The sequence below is a fragment of the Drepanopeziza brunnea genome (genome assembly GCF_022702325.1).
Source record: "Drepanopeziza brunnea f. sp. 'multigermtubi' strain 214-2 chromosome Unknown ctg2, whole genome shotgun sequence".
NCBI classification, from domain to species: domain Eukaryota; kingdom Fungi; phylum Ascomycota; class Leotiomycetes; order Helotiales; family Drepanopezizaceae; genus Drepanopeziza; species Drepanopeziza brunnea.
Window position 1 is genome coordinate 70,880 of NW_027094065.1, and position 25,423 is coordinate 96,302.

At 49.8% G+C, this 25,423-nt stretch overlaps 5 protein-coding genes across 5 annotated transcripts; 3 read left to right on the forward strand and 2 right to left on the reverse strand.

Annotated features, from left to right (window-relative positions):
• Positions 1–361: 361 nt before the first annotated feature.
• On the forward strand, positions 362–3,146 carry L3040_001210 (uncharacterized protein; the record flags this gene model as incomplete). Its single annotated transcript, XM_066156660.1, has 7 exons — positions 362–430; positions 948–1,031; positions 1,105–1,135; positions 1,188–1,201; positions 1,269–1,381; positions 1,467–1,805; positions 1,859–3,146. 7 exons carry the CDS (start codon positions 362–364, stop codon positions 3,144–3,146), a joined length of 1,938 nt encoding a protein of 645 aa, XP_066012692.1.
• Positions 3,147–4,649: 1,503 nt separating this feature from the next.
• Positions 4,650–6,114, reverse strand: L3040_001211 (uncharacterized protein; the record flags this gene model as incomplete). Its single annotated transcript, XM_007292773.2, has 3 exons — positions 4,650–5,309; positions 5,456–5,734; positions 5,860–6,114. 3 exons carry the CDS (start codon positions 6,112–6,114, stop codon positions 4,650–4,652), a joined length of 1,194 nt encoding a protein of 397 aa, XP_007292835.1.
• A 604-nt stretch (positions 6,115–6,718) lies between these two features.
• L3040_001212 (uncharacterized protein) lies at positions 6,719–10,817 on the reverse strand (the record flags this gene model as incomplete). Its single annotated transcript, XM_066156661.1, has 3 exons — positions 6,719–10,238; positions 10,293–10,527; positions 10,586–10,817. 3 exons carry the CDS (start codon positions 10,815–10,817, stop codon positions 6,719–6,721), a joined length of 3,987 nt encoding a protein of 1,328 aa, XP_066012693.1.
• A 3,236-nt stretch (positions 10,818–14,053) lies between these two features.
• On the forward strand, positions 14,054–16,638 carry L3040_001213 (uncharacterized protein; the record flags this gene model as incomplete). Its single annotated transcript, XM_066156662.1, has 3 exons — positions 14,054–14,092; positions 14,155–15,527; positions 15,633–16,638. The coding sequence occupies 3 exons, from the start codon at positions 14,054–14,056 to the stop codon at positions 16,636–16,638; spliced, it is 2,418 nt and encodes an 805-aa protein (XP_066012694.1).
• Positions 16,639–17,661: 1,023 nt separating this feature from the next.
• On the forward strand, positions 17,662–18,998 carry L3040_001214 (uncharacterized protein; the record flags this gene model as incomplete). The annotated part of the gene is made up of 4 exons (XM_007292776.2): positions 17,662–17,683; positions 17,860–17,881; positions 18,006–18,501; positions 18,558–18,998. 4 exons carry the CDS (start codon positions 17,662–17,664, stop codon positions 18,996–18,998), a joined length of 981 nt encoding a protein of 326 aa, XP_007292838.2.
• Between the last annotated feature and the right edge of the window lie 6,425 nt (positions 18,999–25,423).

Genomic DNA, 25,423 nt, shown 5'->3' on the forward strand with positions numbered 1-25,423 from the left:
GCTATTCTTCCCTATTCTCGCCTTGTGCAAGCTGGACTGGATGGACTGGTGCTTATCTGCTTCCACTCTGACCACGACGTCTAGTCTGTTCAGTAGTACTCCCTGATGCGGCCGCACCACGTGACTATTGGTAGTGGGGTTGGAAAGATCGCGTTGTTGGAGTTGATTCCCTCTCGTCTTGCGCCGTCCACAGCCCAACCTCAGAATCAACCTCACTACTCAACTTCATCTTAACCTGACAACTTCTCTATAGGACCAAGCATTGCAAATACCTCCCTAATATTCACTGTCTCTCATAGAATTCAAAATCGACATCGACACCAACTTCCCGGCTTGATATCCTCTTGGCCAGCTCACCAATATGGCCTCGTCTCAGCCTCCCGGACTCGCCTCCAGCCGACCCCGAAGCATTTCACCTCGAATTTCAAAGGTAGGTGGTGGCCATTCTTTTCATGCACAACCTCCTGCGTTTATGATGAACATCTGGTAAAAGGTCCGACTGCAAAAAGCTTGTTCTGGTTCTGCGCCGAGTCTTGGCTGTGTTATTCAATTTGCTTATGACGCTCGTTGCTTGCTTTCCTGTGTTTACATGGCTGTCCAGAAATGTTTGGCAAGACTCCTCTTACCTAAGCCATCGTAAGAGGAGCGACTTTATGGGATAGATCTTGTCTTCGGACACCACTGCTATAGGAGTTGCGCCTCGTCATTCTCCAGGATGTACAACCAAAGGCCGCGGTGGACAATGGACCAGACGAAAGAAATGTCCAAAGTGACCTCGAGGTCTGCGTGCCGCCAGTCGAGGCGTTGATTACGAGGCCAGAATTAGATGCGAAGCCGCTAAGCTGCAGGTTGATGACTATCACAAACTGAAAAGACCTGAGACGCAAATCCATTAGCAAACGCCAGCCTTGCTTGATTGTGGATGACCATTGCTAACGCTATTTCAGAAGGTGAATCGAGGGCTAGACAGCGTCGACGATGCCAGCTCAACTACGTCGAACAAGTCAAAACCTGATCCGAAGAAGTGTTGGGTATGCAAAAAACCGGCGGACCTGTCCATGCGTCTAGTGCAATGTACTAAATGTCGCGTTGCCTTTCATGAAGGCTGTCCTACTCCGCGGATATTTGGCGATGGGTAAGTAGCCGCGGCCATTTACATGGACAGCAGGCTTATGATCACTGAGTAGAAATAATTTCACATGTAACAGATGTGTAAAAAAAGCACAGCAGATATTATCTGGAACCGCACCTTCTATTGCTCCACGCAGCCATGCAGAGCCGTCAAAATCAACGCAGAAATCAACGCACAAGCCAATGGCGTGCGAAGTGTCTGGCTGTCCCAGATCGGTTCCGTTTACTTTTACAGATACAACGGTCACGCGTCAGTTATGTTTTACTCACAGACTCGGCCAGAAACCTGCCGCTGCTCTTCAAAAGCCCGCCTCAAAACCCGCAACGACGTCCAGACCTTTCAATAAGACCAAGTTGTATCCTGTTCGCCCAGATGATAGACAATTCGTGAAGAAGAGGAAGCGTTCTTCGTCGGAGAGACTGGCAACTGCGATTTCAAACGGCTCGCCGCCACATCCAGTATCCAAAAAAGCTATATCAGCCGTAGCTCCAAGTCGTAAGTCTGTACAGCGAGGTCCCAACCAAACGACCGAGGTACCACAGAATATGCAGAACACCGCTTCGAGGGATGCGCTCACTGCACCGATCCAGGATTTCCAGAACTTGCTCAACGCCAGAACCTTGCAACCACCAATAGCAGCTGCTACTCTAGTAGCAGATCCCGCTTTACAACGGTAACAATCACAAATCATGTGTATTAGACCACTGTCTAATGCATTTCTTTTAGTATGAATCTCAAGCACAATGCAAAGCCAATTAGCACAGTTGCTAGGCCACCCGGTGTACAAAATGGCGATCCTCAGAAGAATTTAGCACCTAAACTTTCAGAGCCCGATGTCAGCGCTTCGAATAATCTTGCCGGTGAAGTGCTCGGCCAAAAGAATCTTCATCACGCTCAAGACAAGGTCCGACCTCGCAAAGTTGCCGCGTCTCGGCCTCAGAGCTCGGGGGAGGACAGCCCCTCGTCACAAGTGGATCTGAATATAAGAGCTACTGGTGGGAATGCTAGTGCTTTTTCGCTACCCTTATCTTCTTCCTTTGATGAAAGATTCCCGCCAGACGTTATTCCAGGAAGACACCTGAAGCCGCGCCCTATTCTACCCGCAAACGAAGACGCAGCTGCTACAACGACTCTTTTAAGAAAGCAATTTCTATATCCAAAAACTCCGTCTCCAATGATTATGACATCTCCGGTCAACACACAAGAAGAGGAGAGTGCCTCTAAACCCAGTTCCCCATCTGTATTTCAGCTTGATAGAACATTCTCGCGACGGATCACACCGAGTACTCATCCTACACGAAGAAGCCCTGAATCGTCCCCGATTATCCCTGGAATCAATACTCCGTGGTCTCCTGTCCGCGACCTCGGAAGTAACTATGAAAATATGGTACTGAACCGAGAGAGGAGCCCCCCGTTGCGAGAGATCATCCCGGGAATCAACACACCATTGTCTCCTATCAACGATTTCGAAAACGAAGAAGAGTTTATCGATCAGCATGAAAAATCGCCTGGCATGGAAAGCCTTTCCCTAATGACAGACTCTTACGATGAGAGTATCCTCGACTCCTTCCTGAAGAGGCAATCCGAGCGCGATCCGTTCTACCACCCCACAGCACGGGAATTACTCGATACACAACGATGGAGTACCATCGATCCAAGGACTGCCTGGCCTAAAAAGCTAGGCACCCTACAAAAGGAGCAGAAGGTGCTCGAGATCAAAGCACGGGGGAGCCGGAAAACCAATTTTGGCAAACACCTGAGACCACATATCGTGCAGGAGAGAAAGTTGGCGGGTTGGGATGTACACCAGTCTTGCGAAAGAAAGACTGATCAAAAGAGCATGGAGATGATCTCAAAGTTGGAAGAGCTTTTTGGTCCTGGCATAGGCAACTGTGTACCGACGATTATCGATAAACAGTTCGTTATGCAAGAGAGGGGACGGGAGCCTGAACCAAAGAAGCCAGGTCGGCAGAAGGCCACGATCCCGTTACGAGTCTTTCCTATGAGACAGTGAGAGAATTGAAGGCTTTGGATGGCTTTGTATAGTTACAGGTATATGATGGCCAGCATGAGGTCTGTCCTCAACCCCCGACCAATCTCCCCCATGTCCCTATTCCATATTCCCACGAGTTCCTAGTCTCGTTCTCGTATCTTGAACTCTTATAACGGAGAGAGACAGAGAGTAGGTATTAGACGCCCGCCTTTTTCCACAAGGGAATATGAAAACAAGTACATTCCTTACTTATATCGCCTCTCGCTCCTGATTTGAGCATGCACGACGCACGCAAGCGACCTGTGTATTTATACAAGAATATCTTTTATATTTGTGCCAGATTCCGATTCTTATACCACATAAGACTGGAACCATTCTTATCGCCATCTCCGTGTCGTTGTTAGTCGATTCATCCAATGAGTCGCGGTTAATATGAGCAGTAAAAAAACTAACGAGCTCAAGAGGTTACCACGAACATAATAATTGCGAAGAATACGAATTGAACATCGCTTGTAAGTGATATATGATAAAATCTACCGATGTAAGGTACCTTTTTCGTGATAAATTTCATTAACAATTTCGCTTAACAATTAGCAACTCACTACGTACCTAGGTAGTCTGCTCTTCGAAATCCGTAAGCAACGTATCTACGGAGTATATAAAATATACCAAATATACCTATTAAAAAAAAGGGGGGGTGGGTCGGAGGGGAGGATCAAAATAAAAAAAAACCCCCGAAAAAACCTTTATAGCCAAGTAGTTCAGTTTAAGCAATGGAAATTAAACGCTTGGTAAGTAGGTAGGGTTTTTAGACGTAAGAGCGGAAAAACTACGAATATCGTATTCGGATCTGATGACGACGCTTTACGATTGCAAACTTTTGTTAGGCGACGGACAGAGATCGAGGTCGCCGGATGATGGCTTAGTTTATTATGTAAAGGCGATGAAAGTGGAAAGAGAGAAAGAGAGAAAGAGACAAATGTTGCAACTTAAGAAGACGTAGTCGGTGATGCTGTATTGACCGAGTTGCTGGTACGAAAAAATTGGGCAACCGACGACTGACTACCTTGCGTGCCTTTTTTTTCTTTTCTTTTTTTTTAACTCATTCAATGATCGCTTATTGTACTTACTGGCTGGCTCGCCCCTCTTAAGTTAGTACTAGCAGTGGCAGTAGCACTGATGACAATAACAGTGGACTGACTTCTGAAAGGGAACGGGAGTGAAATGGAATGAAAATGGGATGAGGAGAAGAGAGTAGGGTATTAGCACATTTACAATACAGCGCGTAGACGGAAACGAATACAGAGTCCATGCATATTATATGCCCACTGTAGGAAGAATCAATCTGTCTGTCTAAAAACACGAGGGCAGAACCGACCATTTTTCCCTTTTGACTTTTTTATTTCCACCCATCCATTTGATATATCGCAATGCGATAAGACCCGACCGGAACGCCTGTCCATGCAATCAATCAAATCGTACGTGTTCGTCTCATCGTATTTCCCATCCAAGACAGCCCCCCACTCAACTCTCCATCTCCTGCTGCGTCCACCCGCCCACCTTCCGGCCACCGTCCTTCCTCTTAACCCTACAAGTCATGCCGACCTCCCGATCCCAGACGAACTGCCAAATGACGCCCACCCAGCTCTCGTGCCGTGGCAGGTCCGCGTAAAACTCCTTCGCTATCTCGTGGAGCACCGGGAGCCGCGTCCACGGCACGGCTGGGAAATCGTGGTGCTCATTGTGCAGGCCCACATTATACGTCAGCATGTTTAATGCTCCATAGTATGAGAATGTCTCTGGGACAGGCGTGTTTGTAAGCGGGTCTTTGGCGGCAGTAGGTTGCCGCTCGAAAACATAGTGTTCGGCGATAAAGTGGCCCGCGCAGGGGTGGAGCGAGCCAGCGAGGAAGGAGGAGAAGATCAGGTAGTACAGCGAGTGCGCAGAGCAGGTCTTGACGAGGACGTAGTCGAAGGCGAGCTGAGCGGCGATGTTGAGGATGTGGATGGTGGTGAAGGGAACGGCGTAGACGAAGACGGGACGGATGGCGTAAAAGAGGATCTGGAAGGTACAGAAGAAGGCTTTTCCGAGGATGGAGTCGAGAAAGACGGCTTCCAAAGCCGTAGGGAGATCGGTATCGAGGCCGTCGACGCCGAGGGATTTGTGATGGGTGAGGTGGTAGGGCTTTTTCTCTCGGTTAGCAAGATGTTTTCAAAACAAGGACTTTCTCCCAGCATCTCTCTCAACATCCATTCTCCCCATCTACCAGTCCCCCCTGTTTGTCCCCTCCTCTCTCGCCTGTCTCTCCAGAGGTATAGAAATCGACTCACCCTAAAACTAGCGCTGTAGGGCACCCCAATCGGCAGATTCGCAAACACTGCCAACGCCCTGTTCAATCTCGGACTCCTGAAGGCAAGGTTATGGCTAATCTCATGGATAGCCAGGAACAGGTTCTGGTTCGCCGTCGCACCCACCAAATACGCTGTCAGGAAGAACCTCCAGCTGAAGAAGGCCGCGTCGCGGAGCCAGTACGCCGCCAGGACCTGGACGGCGACGACGAGGAGGACAGTGTACTTGGTCAGGGGCTCGGGCCCGCAAAGTTTGGTGACCTGTTGGTGCCAAAGAAGAGTTAATCGCCAGCCCATCCATGTTATTTAGATCATGCACGAATTGGAAGAACGTAGGTGGATCGGTAGGTAGGAGGGAAGGTCCGAAGGAGTTGGAGAAAACAGACCTCGGGATGCGCCTTGATGATAGCCATCCGCCTCGTCCGGTGCGGCTCCTCCGTATATGTCCAGAAGAAATCGTGCTCCTTGGTTTCCAGCGTCTCCTGCTTCTCGATGCCCACCTGCACCTGTGCCTTTCCCTCGACCACCTTGCTCTTCACCTCTCCTTCCCTAGCTTCCCCTTCCCCATCGGTCCGCAGCCGAGCAATCTTCGCCTCGTTCTTCAGCCTGGCTGTGGTAATCGTGGATGTCACTGCAGGCATCTTGGGTTATCAATATGCCTGCGTCGAGAGCGAATTGGAACGTAGGGTGTCGTGTGGTGGTGGTGTTGATGTTGTCCGTACTTTCATCCCTTAGATGCGATGGAATCGGACTTTCTTTTATCCTTGAGTAGCGAGCGGGCTTTAGGGTCTCGGCCTCGGTTAATTATTGTAAAGTAAGGTAGGTATATATCCACAAAGTTATCAACAGCAACTATACTTCTGAAAGGACAATGAAGAAGAAAATGGCTCGGAATTCACACGTGTAATAATATTATCGCAGCGATAACTTCAATATCCATAGCCCCAGGATTTTGCTAAAAGTTGTAATTAACTAGTCTAAGTTCAGACTCTCTCCAACTTCTATATTGCTTGCTTGCTTCGCTTTATCATCAGTGCCATTTAGCGACGATCCGACCCTTAAACTAATCGCAGTAGCAACCGCCTAGTACTAATCAGATATCCGCACGTTGGTTTTGATTTCCCTCGCTGAACTTGCTGCATCTCATCACCGTTTCATAATCACAAAGTATCAGACCCATGTCCAAACTATTCATTCACCAACAAAAGCTCCCTCCCCTCGGTCTATCCCACGCCAGAAAAGCGCTTAGTACGGAGGAGCACCATGGTAGGCACCTCGGGGGGCAGCCATGCTGTTGTCTAGACGGCTTTGGAGGCGAGCTTGAAGGCCGTTTCCCTTACGTGTAGACAAAGGTGCACGCTGGTTGCTCTCAGCTGCTGAAGGGGCTGGACTGGCCGAGTTGGAGTTCTTGTCGATAGCCGATGACTCGCCCGAGAAGTGAGGGCTGTACGTGATTTCTGGAGCTGGAAAGTTGCGGGCAGCTGGTGTCATCGCAGCAACTCTCGGGTGATGATCCACAAAAGAAGGGGAAATTGGTGTTGCGACTTGAGCGCTTGCAACTGGATATCCAGTCACGTGGATAAAGTTGCCACTGGCGTCTGGAACAAGCACTGTGGTCAGAGCGGGGCCTACCGGATATGCGGGGGCATGATCTTCCTGCTGATATTGCGGCCGAGGAGAATTGTAAGAGACAGCAGAGCCCATTTGTGAATGACGAAGAGGATGACGTGGAAACACAGGAGTTGTAGGACTAGGTGCCCATCTTGAAGCGGATAAGCCCGAAGCACCGCTCAGCGCAAAGTTGGAGATCTCCTCGACAGGATCCTTCTTGATCACCACGGGACGAGGAATAGGCTCGGCCTTGTTCTCAATGGCGGGTGCATTCTGCGGCATCTCTGGTGCCAGAATCTTATCTGGAAGATCAGCCGTGGAAATTAAGATAGACCCAATGGTCTCGGTTGGCTCAATCTTGGGGGTGATAACGGAAATAAATTCTGAAATATCAGCCTTTAAAGTTGACATAGATCCAATGGTCTCGTTTGGCTCAGTCTTGGGGACTATAGCGAGATCAACTCTTGGAATCTCTGACGCAATAGTTGTACCTGGAATATCACCCGTGGGTGCAGCAATAGAAAGTCTTGTATCTGTGAGGTCGAAGCTCGGGACAACCTTAACCGCATTGGCGCGAGGAGCTGCATGCTTAAGGAACTGCGTGGGTGACTGCGTGGACATCATTGAACGCTTCAAAGCAGAATTAATGCGCTCGCTCATAGTCTGGCTAGCGCCGCTCAACTTGGTCAGAGTTGGCAAGCTCAGCACTGGGCTTGTCACCGTTGACTCTGAAGTATTGGATATAGGTTTGTGTACAGTTTCCGGCTTCGTCTCTGGCACTGTCGCAGCTGTAGACCGACCTTGGTTGAGATACGCACCCCAGAGATTCATGTCCGTCTTTTGTCCTGAGGAGGGGCCAGCATGGATCTGAGAGCTCTTGGGGCCCAGAAGAGGCGTGGCAGCTTGTGCAGCAGGCTCCTGGACCGAGACGTCAGGCTCCTCCGTCAAGTCTTGCACACCAGATGTAGGGGGTGTAGCCTGTTGACATGGGGCAGGAGAGGCCTTGGTGGACATATCAGTCGGGGCTGCTGAGCCTGTACCATGGACGAAATTGCCTATAGCCTCGGTCGATGCGTCCACATCCGCTAATGGTTTCAATCCAATAGTTGCCATCTTAGGAGGAGGAGCTCTGCGGGTCGCGGTCAGTGGTTGTCGAGGAGGCTCATTAACGATCTTGACAGGGGTTGCATTGCCACGTAGCTTGATCAGACTATGTGGCGAGTATTTGATCAGAACATCTGTATTCTCGGCCGATCCAAGGTCGGGAGTCGTAACTGGCTCTTCGCTGTAAGGAGCGTAAGTGACAGCAACAGCCACTGGCTCAGCCGATGCAGCCTTGATCGAATCATGGTGAATATCATCCGTGACGCCAAAGGCAGCGGTTTCAGATGATTCAATCTTGACCGCCTCATTGTGCAGGAAATCAGCGAAAGCTGGGGTGGTGTCCTCAGCGGGAGCAACTTCTGGACCCAGGGTAAATCCGAAGAGATCGCAGGGGTAGCAACGCGCAACTATCATATTGAGTAGCTTCGCACTCTTGTCATGCAGATAGGCATCTCCAAGTTCATAGTTCAGGCCAGAAAATGTCTCAGAATCGACGAGAACATTAGTGGTAACAAACTTGGCAGCCAAGTAGTAGTCCTTGGAACTTAAGATCTCTTCTGACGTAAGGGTGTTGGCCCGAGGACCGCCGGCATCGACCACGATATCAGAAAGTCGTGTCAATGCAGAGCCAGGGGTACCCTCGTTGGATCGCTCAAAGAGAGTCTCCATGATATTTTCGTTTTCAAACTCCAGAAGAATAAGAATGTCCGGGTTAGTAACTGGCTGCTGCGGTGGCGGCTGCGGAGCCTCGTCGGTGAAGGAGATCAACTGCTCAGTGTCCTCACCAGCGGGCGCGAAGGATATCAACTGCATCTCCTCGAGTCCTGGGCCGTAGCCGGGTTTACCGGCATATGCTTGCTGATATTCAGCAATGAAAACCGGTTCTGGTTGCTGAGTTGCTTGAAATCGGACATTCTCAGCAACTTGGTTTTGACGCATGACCTCCTGAACGCTGTGTGCGGTAGTCTGAAAACTAACGGATGAGCCTGCTGGAGGAAAATGATCCACATTGGAGCTGGCGCAAACAGCGGCGGAATGAAGAAGAGCAGATGTATCCGAAGCCGGACGGCTTAGGCGATTCATCATGATCAAGTTCCCAAACTTAGCCGCCAAGTATGGCATCGAAAAGTTCAGCTTCCACAAAGGAGTCTCCGCTGAATTGGTCGGTGCTGCACGGTATCTGACCAGAGTGTTCTCAGTCTCAACCAATGCATTATCGTCTACCGGCTCGGCAAGGAGAGCCGCATCAGTGCCGGCCTCGATGAGCTCGATTTTCAAGTAGATGTCATCTTGGCCCTTGATGAGACGGACTGTGGCGAGGCTGGTTGCTCCGTCGTTGCACTTGTAGTTAACAACTTGTGTCATGAGAAGATGTCTGCCGCTGCGTGAAAGAGTCTGAGCTGAGACTTGCTTGACGTCCTCGATTGGGCTCTCAGGAGCAACGGCGACATTCGGTGTAGCTGGAGCTGAAGAGCCTTGGTGCAAGGTACCTGGAGCCACACTATAGTTAGACTTGGGAGGACTGACGATAATTGGCTGAGAAATACCAAGGTGGGCCCATTTAGCAGGAGTGACACTGTTTGTGAATGCAGGCTCGGCTGGACTGGCTGGACCAGCCCACCGAGAGCCTGAGAGCCCAGACTTGACTGGGGCAGGTGGCTCTCCACTAATAACCACGGGATTGGGCTCAGCTATGGTAGACTGCTGTGATGGCTGCACCTCCGCAACAGGGCGAGGGCTAGGAGCGGCCTCACGAACAGGTAACTGTTGAACAGCCAGGGCGGGTGCCTGGCGCTGATTGCTGATTCCAACATGGGCGAAGAAGGCATCGTTGCTGCTGTTGTCAATCGCATATCTTGATCGAGTGGGCAAGGGATTGAGGGACTTTGACGGCATGACCTGGGGCCTAGCTTGCAAGTCCACAGCACCGCCACGATGGGAACGTGGAGCCAGCGGGGGGTTACGTAGGCGAGCAATAGCAGTCTCCATCATGCCCTGGGTATTGACCGCATTGCGAGCTCCACGCATTGTTTGGAAGTTGGTTTGGAAGCTGTGAGTCCGGAAAATTAGCGTCAGCTGCAAGCATTGTCGTGCAAAAACTTACTCGGATCGTTGATGAGATCCCATAGGTCCCAAGTAGTCACCCCTACCACCTCGGCCATTGACGCCTGGTCCAAATCCACGACCACGATTGGATGAGTGACCGCCTCGGGATGCGACATTGCCTCGACCTCGACCTGAAGTACCGGAAGGGATGCCTCTTCTCAATCGATACAGTTGACCATCAGCGATGGAGTCGAGGCCCTCCTCGGCAGGATCAACATCGTCAAACTGAAGATCTGCGTCTTGTTAATGAAGGTCAAAGCGCGAAGTGAGCAAAGCCGAGTGAGAACTTACTACGCCAACGAGCGGTCGCGGTTTCCTGGTATTTCTTCGGTTTCAGAGGGCGCAACTCGGAGATATCGGGTCCTCTGTCTTGGAGGTGAAGTTCATCTTTTCTAGTAATACCCAACTCCTCCATCATAGCCGCATGGATCATCGCCAGCTGTTCTGGGGTGTGCTGTGGTTGGGGTGGCTCTTGATAGTTGTTCGCGCCATCAGGCGGAGCTCCGTTGCTGTCACTCGCCATGTTTGGTATGGGAGCGCCGCTTTGCCGCGGTTCTGTGTAGGTTTGGGTTGATCAGTAGGAGCGGAGTTTGGCCGAGCTGAGAGACCAGTAAGTATATGAAGGAGATATCCCAAGTTCGCTCGATCAAGGGATGGGATGGGATGGGATGGGATGGATGGATGGATGGATGGAGGAGAAGGGGGGAGATCGACGAAAGGAGAGATTGACGAAGAGAGAGATTGACGAAGATTGACGAGCGGTAGTGAAAATAAGCGCGTCGATGGAGAGGGGAGGGGCATAGGCAGGTGCAGGTGCAGATGCAGGTGCAGATGGCAATGACGGGGGGAGCGACGCGATACATACCAGGTCGTGATTGAGAGAGGGGGGGATCTTCTGCAGGAGCCAGAGACAGGCACCCGAAGTCACGTTGCCGTAACTGAACCCTCCTCGTCGAGGGGGCGGGAGAGGAATAGAGGAGAGAGATTGTTGGTGTTGGTGTTGGTGTTGGTGTTGGATTTGTGTGTGGGGGATTGAAGTTGGAGATGAAGTTGGAGATGAAGTTGGAGATGTGGTTGTCGATGGAAGGGGAAGTGGCTGGGGTGGTGGGGTTGTAGAGGAGGAGAGACGACGAGAGGAGCGGCCGAGCTGGGTGGGCTGGTTGGTCGTTTCCTTCCTTCCCTGCTGGGTCTGGATGGCGGGCACCCTGAGCACCTACCGATTGGGGACAGAGGAGTTACCATAGCCCGGGTCATCGGACCCTTTCTTCTCTTCTGTTCTTCGCGACTCGAGAACCAACATCCGGGATATGAAAGAGATATAACCGCTCAGAATCTTCTACAGGAACACCCGATACAGCCAAGGAGACAGAGAGAGCACCCACCCCAGGTGAGAAGTGAACTATGAACTACATTCCCCTACCGATCATCATCATCATCATCATCATCATCCAAAATGGGTCGAGTCTGGAAACCAAACACCGACCAGTGCCACCCCGCAGACGAGACGGGGAAGAGAGGGCCAAAGTATCTGTGAGCGAGCCGATCCCATTCATACAGCTTTGCAGAGTTCAAGAGAGGCACGTATTCGCAGATCCCAACGATCATCTCACCACGGCCCAGATCAGATTGCTAACTGGCGGCAATACACGCACGAGACCAGCTAATACACATCCGACGACCTCTCCATCTCGTAATCGCACGACAGGCACAGAATTACAAGATCAGAGAGGGAGCTTGCGACGTCTGCTTGACATCTGCTTCGAGGCTCTGCAGCGGCCGAATCCCAACGAACCCATTGTTTGCAGGCTGTGTCTAGCCTCTTGCGCCGCTTTCGAGTCTCTTCGGAGCCAGTCCTGATATCCGACCAAGCTGACAGAAACCAAACTGGGCCAGCATCTTCGCATCTCATCTTGGCGTCCCGATACCCAGGTCTGCCAACCGACGGACTTAAGAGAGTTTGGGATATCGAAATTCGTGGGCACGGCTTGCACGGCAATTCCTACAGCCTGATCCATATGAGATGTACCAAAGCCTGATCTGATGAGCTGCCCGAACCAAAGACAATTCTTCCACTGGGTGAAATGAAAAACTCCGCGTGTCGACGTAGGAGCGAGTAAGTCTGCGAGGTCACTCCCTGCCGTGCAGCAGGAGGTTCGGACCACGAGACTGGGAAGCCGGGTTCGATCCAGCCAGCATTTGGGAAGAGACTCAGCCGGCCGGTCTTGTCTATACAACAGCATAAGGAGTCCCACATTGGAGGCATCATTCGGTTCAAGGCTCAGTTCACCACAGGGGCTGCGAGACTCTTCAGGACATGATTGATAAGAGCAAGCCATGAACCCGAAGCTCGACCATCTCCAAGACCATCCCCTGACCAGTTTTGCAGTCTCCCAGGCTATCGGTCAATCCTGGCCTTTCGAATCATAGCCGATACATTCTGCGAAGCCGTCTCAGTTATATGGCCTGAGAGAAGTCTTCGATCCCGGCTAGGCGACTAAAAATATATCTATCAGACAACAGGTTGGAGATCACCAGCCAGATAAGAGACCCCGGGTCGATACGGAGGTAGGCCGAGAAGGCAGCTAGCAGACAATCCCTCGAACCAAATTGCAGCGATCGGACTACGACCCGAACACTCGACGAGGGACTCGAGGACATCTATCTTCGAGGACAATTACTCCCGGCGTCTCTCACTGCTGTGGAGAAGAACAAAGATAGAAAGCTATAAGATGCTCCGCCTCGACAAACTGGCGAGCCCACCCACTGCAAGCAAATTGTCGGAGAACAAAACAGGTGACAGATTCCCGCTGACACTTTCAAAGCAGACAACTGGAATGGAAACGGCATATAAATAACTCCGGTATTGAGATATACGAAACGCAGACAAGAAGCAAGAGAGCAGAAACGATTCAATGCCAAGGTGATGGACATGTGACCACAGGAAAGTGAACCGAAGGCGAACAGCAAAGGAAAGTAAAGCAAAGCAAAGCAGAACAAGGCGCGCGTGCAGCTAGAGAAGGGAAGCAGACTGCTGCATCTGCTGTCTACTGCTGTCCACTGCTGTCCATCGAGTGATACATGAAAGCACGCATACAGTTGGTATGGATCTGTCTGTATCAGGATGGATGTGGTTGTTGTGGTGGTGGTGGTGGAGGTTGAGGTTGATCATGACCGAGTTGTAGTCAACTGAGAAAGAAAGAGCTTCGGAGTTTCAATGTGAAGCTCCGGGCCGGGCCGTTAGGCTAAGTACGGAAGTAAGTAATGCCGACTCGCCGACATGCCGACATGGGGGATTCTGCTTGTTGACTTTCTCTGGATAGTAACAAGATATCCTGGTCGTTAACAGATGATCAAGTCCTGGCTACAAAGGATGCATGGATAGATGTGTAGGCCACATGTTTGTTGTTTGTTTGCTGTGGAGTTTCGTTGCTTTGGCCATCACTTGTCCGTCTGCATTTTTCAAGAAGATATACCGGTACCTACCTACCGTTAATGCAAACATTGCTCTACTCAAGATCTGGGGAAATTATGGAGAGCTGCACTGAGCTACAGTAAACAATCCTGGTCCATCCATTGCGTGCACCAATCAACACCTCTCTAATTGCAAGCCGATATCGCAACCGGGTTGGTGGTGCTACGGAGCTACATGTTTTTCCGTCTTCCACTTTTCTTTCGTTTTTTCCTCTTCATCCTCGCAACCTCCTCCCCCTCCATCTCAAGCCCCATCTCCACATCCACATTTCCACCTCCGCCTCTACCATGAGGGCTGGGCTTCTGAGCAGAAGTAGGAGCAGCAGAGTAGGGAACCCCCTTTCAATTCCCTTCCTGGAAATTACACGCAGTCTAATTGAACAGGACAGACCTCCCAGGTATCCTCCCTCCTCGCTCGCCGTACCCTCGCAACCGTCAACGTCAACACCGCCTCCTCCTCCTACATCCCAGACATCGCCGCCCGCACACCTCCCTACCCCAAACTTCTTAAATGCCTCGAGAGCGTCCGCCACTGCCTCAATCCCTCCCGCCAACTCACGCTCGCCGAAAAGATCCTGTACTCGCATCTCGCCAACCCCGCCGAGGCCCTCCTTTCCAACACCGACAACGGGCTCAACATCCGCGGCAATGCAAACCTCAAGCTTAAGCCCGACCGCGTCGCCATGCAGGACGCATCAGCCCAGATGGCCCTGCTGCAGTTCATGACCTGCAACCTGCCGTCGACGGCCGTGCCGGCGAGCATACACTGCGACCACATGATTGTAGGCGAGCGAGGCGCCGACGTGGATCTGCCCGAGTCAATCAAGGGCAATAAGGAGGTCTTTGAGTTTCTCGAGTCCGCGGCGAAGAAGTACGGCATTGAGTTCTGGCCGCCCGGAGCGGGTATTATTCATCAGACCGTGCTGGAGAACTACTCTGCGCCCGGCCTCATGATGCTCGGCACCGACAGCCACACGCCGAATGCTGGTGGGCTGGGAGCAATCGCAATCGGCGTGGGTGGTGCCGACGCGGTAGACGCCCTCGTCGATGCGCCGTGGGAATTGAAGGCTCCGAAGATTCTGGGGGTGAGGCTGGAAGGCCAGCTGAGCGGTTGGGCGTCGCCGAAGGATGTCATTCTCGCTCTGGCGGGCAAGTTGACGGTCAGAGGAGGAACGGGCTTTATCATCGAGTACCATGGACCGGGCGTAGACTCGTTGAGCTGCACAGGCATGGCGACTATATGTAACATGGGGGCTGAGGTTGGGGCTACGACGTCCGTGTTCCCATTCTCGCATAGACATATTCCGTATCTGGAGTCTACGCACCGAGCATCCATTGCTGCCCAGGCCCAGTCTATCGCGAACTCGAAACCTTTCTTGAACTTGCTGAGAGCGGACGAGGGGTGCGAGTATGATGATTTGATTACTATCAATCTTTCTACGCTGGAACCCCATGTAAATGGGCCCAACACCCCAGATTTGTCGACGCCGTTGTCCGTTTTTGCGCAGGCTGTCAAGACGAATAACTGGCCGCAGACTGTTTCTGCTGGCCTCATAGGCAGTTGCACGAATAGCTCGTATCAGGATATGACGAGAGCGGAGGATTTGGTCAAGCAAGCCACCGCTGCTGGGTTGAAGCCTGCGACGGATTTCTTCATTACGCCTGGTAGCGAGCAGATTAGAGCTACTCTTGACCGGGACAATACCATTTCGACCTTTGAGGAAGCTGGTGGTATTGTCCTTGCCAATGCTTGTGGTCCTTGGTAAGTCACTTTCCTCGAGGGATCTTTCAGTGAGAAAAATCGGGTGATCGAAAGTCACAGGAAACTCTGAAAATTTTGGGGATGTGAATGCTAATCTAATCCCAGTATCGGCCAATGGTCTCGTACCGACGGCGTGGAGAAAGGCGACAGCAACGCCATCTTCACCTCTTACAACCGTAACTTCCGCGGCCGCAATGACGGCAATCCCCAAACTATGAACTTTCTTGCCTCCCCCGAAATCGTCACTGCAATGTCATATGCGGGCTCGACCTCCTTCAACCCTCTCACAGACACCATAACCACACCGTCCGGTACCCCCTTCCGCTTTTCTCCTCCAACTGGCTCCGAACTCCCAGAAAACGGGTTCGAGGCCGGCAATCCGGCTTTCCTCCCTACCTCAGGCGCTCCCTCGCCTCAAACCGAAGTCGTCGTTTCTCCCACATCGGACCGTCTCGCCCTCCTTGAACCCTTCGCCCCCTTCCCCTCCTCCGAACTCAAAGGTTTAAAAGTTCTTTACAAAGTGACAGGAAAGTGCACCACAGATACCATTTCCGCCGCCGGTCCGTGGCTGAAATACAAAGGCCACTTGCCCAATATCTCAGCCAACACTTTGATTGGTGCCACGAACGCTGCGACAGGTGAGGTGAACGTCGCCTACGATTTCGACGGCAGCACATCTGGCATCCCTGAACTGGCACAGAAGTGGAAGGAGCAAAATATCGAATGGCTGGTAGTAGCAGAAGACAACTACGGCGAGGGCTCTGCCCGCGAACACGCCGCTCTCCAACCCCGCTACCTGGGCGGCCGCGTTATTCTCGCCAAGAGCTTTGCTCGAATCCACGAGACGAACCTGAAGAAGCAGGGTGTGGTGCCGCTGACATTCGCTAATGGCGACGACTACGCGCGGATCGAGGCGTGCGATGAAGTTGAGACGGTCGGCTTGTACGAAGTGTTGCAGAATGGTGGGGAGGGTGAGGTGAGACTGAGAGTCACGAAGAGGAATGGGGACGAGGTCATGTTGAGGACGAAGCATACGCTTAGTAAAGACCAGTGCGGGTTCATCCTGGCGGGAAGCGCGCTGAATCTCTTGGCTGGGATGAGTAAGGCATAGATGGATATCTGGATGTGGATATGGCGTTGGCATAGAAGTTTGTGTATACACTGTAGAATAAATCGATAAAAAGCAATAGAGAAATTCCAAAGCAAGGTTGATCAAAGGATAGTGGGGGTGATTGATAGTGGGGGTGATGGCACTCCGAAATCTGTTGTTTGAATCTATCCGATTCGGCTCAGCTCAGCTCAGCTCAGCTCAGCTTGGAATATCTTGGTAACGATATCCACGGGGCACGCAGGCACGCAAGCAAGAAAATAATGGATGAAGAAATTACATTCAATGAGGGGGTAGGTAGGTACTTGATCGTATAGTAAGTAGCGAGGGCTGTATTTGGCTTCTCGCTAGTCATTATACGTTGATATGTTTATATATATATATATATATCCCTTTTTTTTCTTTCTTTTTTTTTCCCTCTTCAGTACAATGTAAAGGTAGATGGGAAATTGGATACTATGCGGTTTCGCGATCGAGTTGCGACTTGTCCTGGATATTTTTTTCGTCGCATGAGAGTAGCGCAAGGGGGGTGAGAGAGAGAGAGAGAGAGAGAGCTTCCCTCCCCCACCTCGCCCTCGCTTTCATTGTCCTAATACAGTCATTTCAGCTCAGCGAGAAGCACAGGATCAGCGCTAGGATAAGGAAGATGGCTATTCGGAATATCGCTGAAGATTGAAGCCAAAGAAAGGTGAAGTGAAATTAAAGTCAACACCAGACAAGCAAGTGCCAATGTTACCAAAATACGTAGTAGCTTTCCTCGCCCGGCCCGACATATCACCGACCGTGGCTGCAGGGTCCCATTGTGGCTGCTCCGATTGAAGACTTTCGACGTCAGTTCCGACTAAGGCTGAGGCTGAGATCGAGGCTGAGGCTAGGCGGAGGTCGACTCTCACTCAACCTCTAATTCCATCTCCATCTCCATCTATATCTCCATCTCCACGTCCACCTCCACATCCTCAGTCCCACCTTCCTTGCGAGCTCGCGCTTCCCTTTGCCTTGCTCTTGCCGTCCGAGGCATCGGCCAGCATGTCCGTGATCCTGTGTACCGGTACGTATTGTATTATGTATTATATTCTACTGTATCGTGTTGCATTTCATTGCATCTTCGGTCTCTCTCTCGTCTTGACCGATCCACATCGACGGCGTCAACAACAAAAGGCTCTAAGATGCCAGATAAGAAAGACATTTGGTCCGAGGCTGACGGGTTTCCTTGTCTCGTCACAGCGGGGTACGACCATACAATTAGGTACGTACGCACTGGCTTCTCTTATGTTTCTCTCTTTCTTTCTTTCTTTCTTTCTTTCTTTCGATCTGGTCGAGATTCAACGTTAACGAGCATTCCAACTGACCCTTCGAATGACCATTTGCAGGTTCTGGGAGGCTTTATCCGGCATCTGCTCTCGCACTATCCAACACACCGACTCCCAGGTGAACAGACTCTGCATCTCTCCCGACAAGCGCTTCCTCGCAGCTGCGGGCCACCACACCATCAAACTATACGATATCAAGTCCACCAACCCCAACCCTCTCCTCACTTTCGACGGTCATACTGGCAATGTTACAGGCGTCGCGTTCCACTGCGAGGGGAAGTGGATGGTGACCAGCTCTGAGGATGGCACTGTCAAGATCTGGGAGACGAGAAGCGGCTCGGTCCAGCGAAGCTATTCCCACGGATGCCCTGTCAACGATGTGGTCATCCATCCCAACCAAGGTGAGATCATCAGTTGCGATCGAGGTGGAAGCGTGCGTATCTGGGACCTGGCAGAGAACAACTGCTCGCACCAATTGATTCCCGAGGAAGATATGCCCGTTGCCAGCGTCACGGTCGCAAGCGACGGCTCTACCCTGTGCGCTGGTACCAACTCAGTAAGCACGCTGCATGGCCAACCTCCATCCTCCGGAGACGATGCTAACAAGCGCAGGGCAATGTCTACGTTTGGCACCTCCAGCAATTTCGCGAGAAGACAACCCTCGTCCCCATCACCCACTTCTCCGCCCACAACAACTACATCACCCGGGTCCTGCTCTCTCCAGACGTCAAGCACCTCGCCACCTGCAGCGCTGACCACACCGCTAAGATCTGGGAAGTTCCTAACCTCGAGGCCATGATCCCTATGCCCGGTCAACAGGGGCCTGACCCGAAGACTCCCAAGCCCTTCAAGTTGGAAAGCACATTGACGGGACACCAGCGTTGGGTGTGGGACTGCGCGTTCAGTGCGGACTCTGCGTATCTGGTGACGGCGTGCTCGGATCACTATGCGCGCCTGTGGGAGTTGCACAGCGAGCAGATCATCAGACAGTACAACGGACATCATCGGGGGCTGGTTTGCGTGGCGCTCAACGATTACTCGGAGGCTAGGTAAACTTGGATTTGCGATTGGCTTTCAGAGATGGTGTTCAGGCTACGGGGTGGAAGGAGGCTGGCGTTCGGCGGGGCGTCGTAGCATGAATCAAGGTTGCGTTTACGGTACAATGCATAAATCTTCCGAGTCGTCTTCTCTTTCGTCTCGTCTCATTTGATGCCTCGGAGGCTTTTAAACGTCTAGGTCATTAATATGTAAAACTTGGTCCATTTCCAGAAAGCTAGTGATCATTGTCCGCCTCTGCTCAAGCTTCAACTTCTTCTAATAATCAGACCCAATTGCGAGTGATGATGATGGACCACTAAATAAACGAGGTTTAATGGAGAGTCAAGTTCAAGGCCACTCTGGTAGACTTAGCTAGGACTTTCCCTCTCCTAGCTGCTTGGGGGCGGGGGGGACGCAAGCCTACACTACATCATAGATAATAGATAGATAGATAGAAGTGTAAATCTCCCATGGAAAGGATAGATTTTCATGCAGTAGCGTTTCCAGCATCTTACCTATGCAAAGGGGTTTTTTTTTTTTTTTTTTTTTTTTTGGGGCGATTTAGCTAACTGATACACACGGCGAGGATTTCCAGATCTAGGAAGAGAAATATATAGGCAGCGCGCCGAGCTAGGTAGCTTTTGGCGAGATTGAAGTTGAAGAATGGAGTAGTAACGCTGCGGCTGCAGTTCGGGGGCTTCTGTCGTTTGACTTGTTCTTGTTCTTGCCATCCTGCTGTCATTCGTTTTCTCTCTTCTCTATCTTTGAAAATTTGAGAATAAGATTGGAATCCCTCGCTATGAGCTATAGCTAGATGATTGTCTGTGTATTTTGCAGGTGCCCAGGGATAGTGGAGACGCGCGATCGAGCTGGGTTAACTGTGAGCCTACCCTAATTAACCACTTTCTGTTCGAGTCTGGGCTAGGGATTCGGATCTGAGTGGGGGTGTGGAAAGGAATTAAGTGTGCAGGTTGCATGCAGTATGTAGTGGTCTGGACTTTGCAGAAAGTGGTATTGGTCGGCCTGAGTATTGATAAAGGAGAGAGGTGGGAGGGGGAATTACGTATCCTTTGATATCTTTGGGGGGCTCTTTAGGTTTGTGGTAGGAAAGAGAAGTGTAGTGACCTGGAGAAGCTGGTGGCGTCTTGTATTGATTAGCGCACGAGGGACGGAGATTTACTGCGAGATTTCTTCTTTTAGATAGTAGATACTAGATCCTGGCTGGGAAGGACTCGAGATGAGACATATAGAATAACCGGCGATCCAGCAGGCTTTGCAATCGATGGAGTTGATCTTCGGATCCGCTGAGACGTGAGGGCCCTAGTAGTTGGATCATTCTACCTCGTGCAGGCAAAAGAGGGTCATGGATAGCCAGTCCTACTCCCCCCTCCCCCACCCCTTTTTTTTTTCGTTCGAAAGTACCGTTTCCAAAATAGGGGCTTGACATATGTTTTTTTATATTTTATTTCAATTTGCACATTTCAGAGGCTATATGCTCATTTTTTTATACAGGCTCTGCCACTTTTAAGTTTTTTGTGATTCGCTGGGTTGCTGTCACTGCAAGAGCCTTCGCTTACTGTCGCCAAACTCACTTTGTGCTTCACCAACCTCCCTCGTTCCATTGTCACACTTGTGATTGCCGTCAATAATCCTTTCTCTAAATCGAGCGCTCTAACCTCCAGAGTTTTACGAAAGAGATAAAATCCGTCAGAATGATTATTAGGTCGAGAGCGAAGATTCTTCTGTGCACGGGTGAACTCTCCTTACTGGCTGTCGACTCCACCAGCAGGTCTTCCTTGTACGGATTGCTGAGTTTGATTTTCTGGAGTCGCACTTACTGAAGCGTGGAGTTGGATTGGTGAAATTGGGGGAATGCGGGTTATATACATGCTCCTTAGAAAGCTCCGGATATGGCTAGAAAGGAAGAAGAGAGTCAACTCCTGCTGTCCAACACTACCTAGCGTGATATTCGAAGTATTGTGTTTCCAGGTCCACTTGAAAAAGGTTTATGAGCTTGAGCTGATTGAATTAAAAGGTCTTCCTGCTTAGACCCACTTCGTAGGTATCCAGGTCAATACGAGGAAAGGGGCCTCTCGCTTAAAGCTAAACATACCTCTCCTGAATGCCAAGTCTCAGTCGCGAATGCGGCATGCACAGCTGCTGAGCTACGAGCTCACTCGATTTCCTCAGGTTTTGACGACAGGACAACACATGTCAACGAATCTGGAGCCATTATTTGCAAATCCTTCTTGATGCGGCGAATGACCAGACTCCTCCTCGGCATCCGGGCGACCGTGGAAGCGGCTACGCCTTGACTATAAATGAAGTCCGGATCCTAAAAACTTCAACCCATCGGCATCGATTTTCGGGATACCGTGACCGCAGCGCAATCTCTCCTCGTCGCTCAATCCTGATACCTGATCGGCCGTGATCAAGATCTTGGCTTGCGTCTACAGAGCATCGATCATCAGTGACCTGCAAGTCAAAGCGCGGGCTGACTGCCGACGCATTTTAATGACCCCTGACGAGGAAGCCTTTAGCGCTCGGGAGGAGAAAGTTCCTTGGTTTTTTAATTATTAAGGGAGGTTCTGCGCCGATCCTCTCATGGTCGGGGGCGCTATTATCAAGCCACTAGCTGGGAGTCAGGTCCAAGTCGTGGGCGTGTATACCAGCTGCTTGCGGAAAGGTTGGCGCTAGAGAGAGAACACAGCTAAGATAAGATGAATGGAAGGCTGAGGTGTCAGTAACTCATGGATTTCGTAAGATGTTTTTGATGCATGAGGACTCCTAGTAGAGCTGTATGAAATAAGGCGTTCGTACTGATGACTTCAATTATAGCAGAGCCCGGTCAAGTACAGAAGAGTATCTAAAAATGTTTCAATTATTCTAAAACTTTCAGACTTCTTTCCACTTTATCGCCTCCACTCAAATCATTGTCCGGCGATCTCGAATGTCTTTTAATAAAATTTGCAATAATAATGTGTCTTCATCCGAATACGATAACTTCTGCTTTTAAGTCTGGTAACCTACTAAGCATTGCGTTCCTACTGCTCAAAATAATTGCTATAAATTCACTTTCGAAACCTTTAAATCTCGCAATCTTTTACACAAGCACGTTGCTACCGGATTTCAGAAGAGCAGACCAGTTGCTCACTGTTAAGCGAAACTAGAAATAAATCTTATCACGAAATTCTCATCCCTAGATCTTATCACAAAGATAATATGCAATATTTAACTCGTATTCTCTTCACAATTCTTATATACGTGGTATAACTTGGACTTGTTATCTCTTTCGCTATTTATATTAATCGCGACCCACCGGATGAATCGATCAACGACGATACGGAGATGGCGATAAGAATCGTCCTATTCTCACACAATATAAGAATCGGGCACAAAAATTCCAAATCACTAGCGAGAGGTTATATAAGTAACAATTGGATTTGTTGGATAATCGCAAAATTTACTGCTCCGCTCGCCGGCCCGCCGGCCCTCCTCCTCGTGGTCAATTTGTTGCCCACCCCCGGCGGGACTTTCGCCCTCGGCATTTATTGTTAGCACAGGGTGTTAGCAAGGAGTTTCTGGAAGAGAATGCGTACAAGGCGTTCGAAGCGAATTTCGTTAATACTAAATTTATTTCGCTCAAAATTTCTCAGCTCAAGGGACGGTGCCTCTTCCGGATTTGGGAGTTCGATATCTGATACTGCGCTAAATACCATGTCAGTATTGCTAGGAACGCGTTGTGTTCGGGTTGCAATCGCTACATACTTGCCATCCACCATGGCCACCCCCCGCCCCTCCTTCTTCTTGTCTGCCCATCTCAGGGCGTTTGCCGCCCACGCCATCTATTACAAGCACAGTGTGTTAGCGAGGAGGGTCTGGAACGGAACATGAATTAGGGGGTTCCAGGCAAATTTTCGTGGTTGCTGAACTTGATAGGTGGAGTTTTTTGGAGATATTGCTGCAAATTATTAGGCGATATCCAAAGGGAGTTTGGTGGGTGCTTGCACGGAAGGGGCAGAGATACTGATCGCTGCATTGATGGACTCGTTCAGCGAAGATAGGAGTAAGGGCAGCGATGCTGAATGATAGCGAAGCTGAAAAATGCCTCTTGATGTTTATTGATAGCCGAAAGATGGATGCTTGTTGATGGCAAAGAGGAGGAGGGAGAGGAGGTTGTTGGCGCAGAAGAGAAGGGTGCATGGCATGCCAAGTGCTGGGTGAGTGATGTGGCTGATGTCTGAAGCTCAATGTCCAGAGTTGAGACTTAAAAGTTGAGGGTGGAGAAGAGAACTGGAAATCAGCGGTCATTATATAGAATAATAGTGAGTGGGAGGCTATTTCGACTCTATGTAATAGGAAGGTGCAGCCAAGCACTTCTCAGAGACTCTTCAAACGTAAGTCCATGATAACGCAAAGACACATACCAAGTATCTTGGATGTGCTATTATGAATCTTCTTTCTTCCCTCGTTAATCCACATTGACGAGAAAGCTAGCTGAGATTGAGATTTATAGCTTTGTAAAACCTTCAGACCTTACCAAAGCATGTCGAGATCTTGCCGGGCTAAGTGCAATAGCAGGTAATGACAAGGCACTTTTAAAGCCGGCTTCCGACTCGGCAGAAGGCGCGTGTAGCACATACAGCAATTGGAATGGCGTAAAGACTGCTTCGAAGACGGTGGACAGTTTCGAAGCTTTTAGCCATAGGGAGGAGCGATTTATTTGTAAGAGAGACGGGGGGGAAAAGGAGATACTTTCAGACTTGTCTTACGCATTCACATATTCATAGGTAGGCACTTTTTATAGTTTATAATTTGCATATCGGCGGTGCAATTAGACGTTGCGACAAGGTCTTCGTAACGAGTTTTGTTACTGATTATCGCTTCCATGTATAACATTTGGCAATTGCTTTGCTCTTCTGGGACTCGTAAGCAACGTGCTTTGTTGTATAGAGTGTGCTAGGTAAGGCTGACGGCTAGGAGATTTGAAACTTTTACAAAGGGGTTGATTCAAAGCAAAGAATTTGGTCCATAGGAAATAAATGCTTAAATGTGTTTTAATATCGCTAATCGTCGGTTAACGTGAATTTAATTTGTAAAAATCCCGACCTAGCGTAGCCAGGACGGCACCACCAAGGCGGGACAGTATTGTTTGCTCTTATATAACCGATAGAAGATCAATCAACCATTACATCGTAATTATTTCTGTATGAAAAGATGCACCTTACTGAGTTTAGTCGTAGTCAATTAATCATATTTTAATCTTAAGTCGTTATTCTATTTTTATGCAAAGTTAAAGTAGTAAAAATGGTACTGTTGATGTACTTTTCAACGTTACTAGTCCGTGCGTTGAATAAGCGAGGAGAGTCAACAACGCCCTTCTCGAACTCGAAAGCAATCGACTTCGAAGACGAAAAAGGGAAAAGCGATCAAAAAGAACCGGTAATGACCTAGCAGCTCTTTATAATTGCGATTTTAAGCTTAAGGATAGCGTTGATATAAGTTGAAGGGCGAGGGAAAGTACAATAAGTTACGATATTTACTATCAGGGTTGCCGTGCTGAATAAGCGAGGAGCACGAAAACCGGACTTCCATCAAAACCCTTTGAAAACACTTTTTCAATACTATCAACTTTCATTTAGTAATTATTTTCTGTCTTAATAAAACACAATAGATGATCTCTCGTCGATTTATGTAACATATTTTTAATCGGAGTTGTGGTCGTTGAGATATTTAAGGCGAACAAGTAAAATTTAGTTCTTAGCCATATTTCCACTACTTTTTAATATATTGACTCGCAAAAAATGCATGCATCTTTATATCTATAATACACGTTTGTACAACAATATTTTTTGAGCATGGAGAATTTTACTTTTATTTTTTCATATTAGTAGTTGTAATTTGATAAGTGTTCTAACGGAACTGTCCCGCCTTGGTGGTGCCGACCTGGCTGCGCCATGTCGGATTTTTTAATAAATTAAAGTCAAGGTAACCGACGATTATTTATATAACGGATCCGAGCCAGGTACTCAAACGCGGAAGGTATCGCATCAGAATGCGGATGCGGATAATTTATCAGCGCAACTTCTGCTATTAATAATTCGAGACTGCCAGACAATGATCTAAATCGAGGAGGCAAGAAATGGAAAAGTTCAGTTGCTTGCGGTGATACTGGAGATTTGTGCCTGCGGGCTGTGCGAATAATGCCCATGTCGGGGCGCGAGGCCAGACGGGTAGGCGCAAGTCAATTCGGTCGTGTTGGATAAATGGAGGAATGCTTGAATGCTGTGCTGTGCTGTGCTGTTTGTGACGATGGTGATGCGCTGTCGAGTATTCTGGGTTGACCTCTGCTATGCTTTGCTCCCCAGTACCGGTATAGAACTGACCCCAAGGTTCTGTGGGGACTTGAAATTGTAAAACGTGCCGACACGAAAGATTCT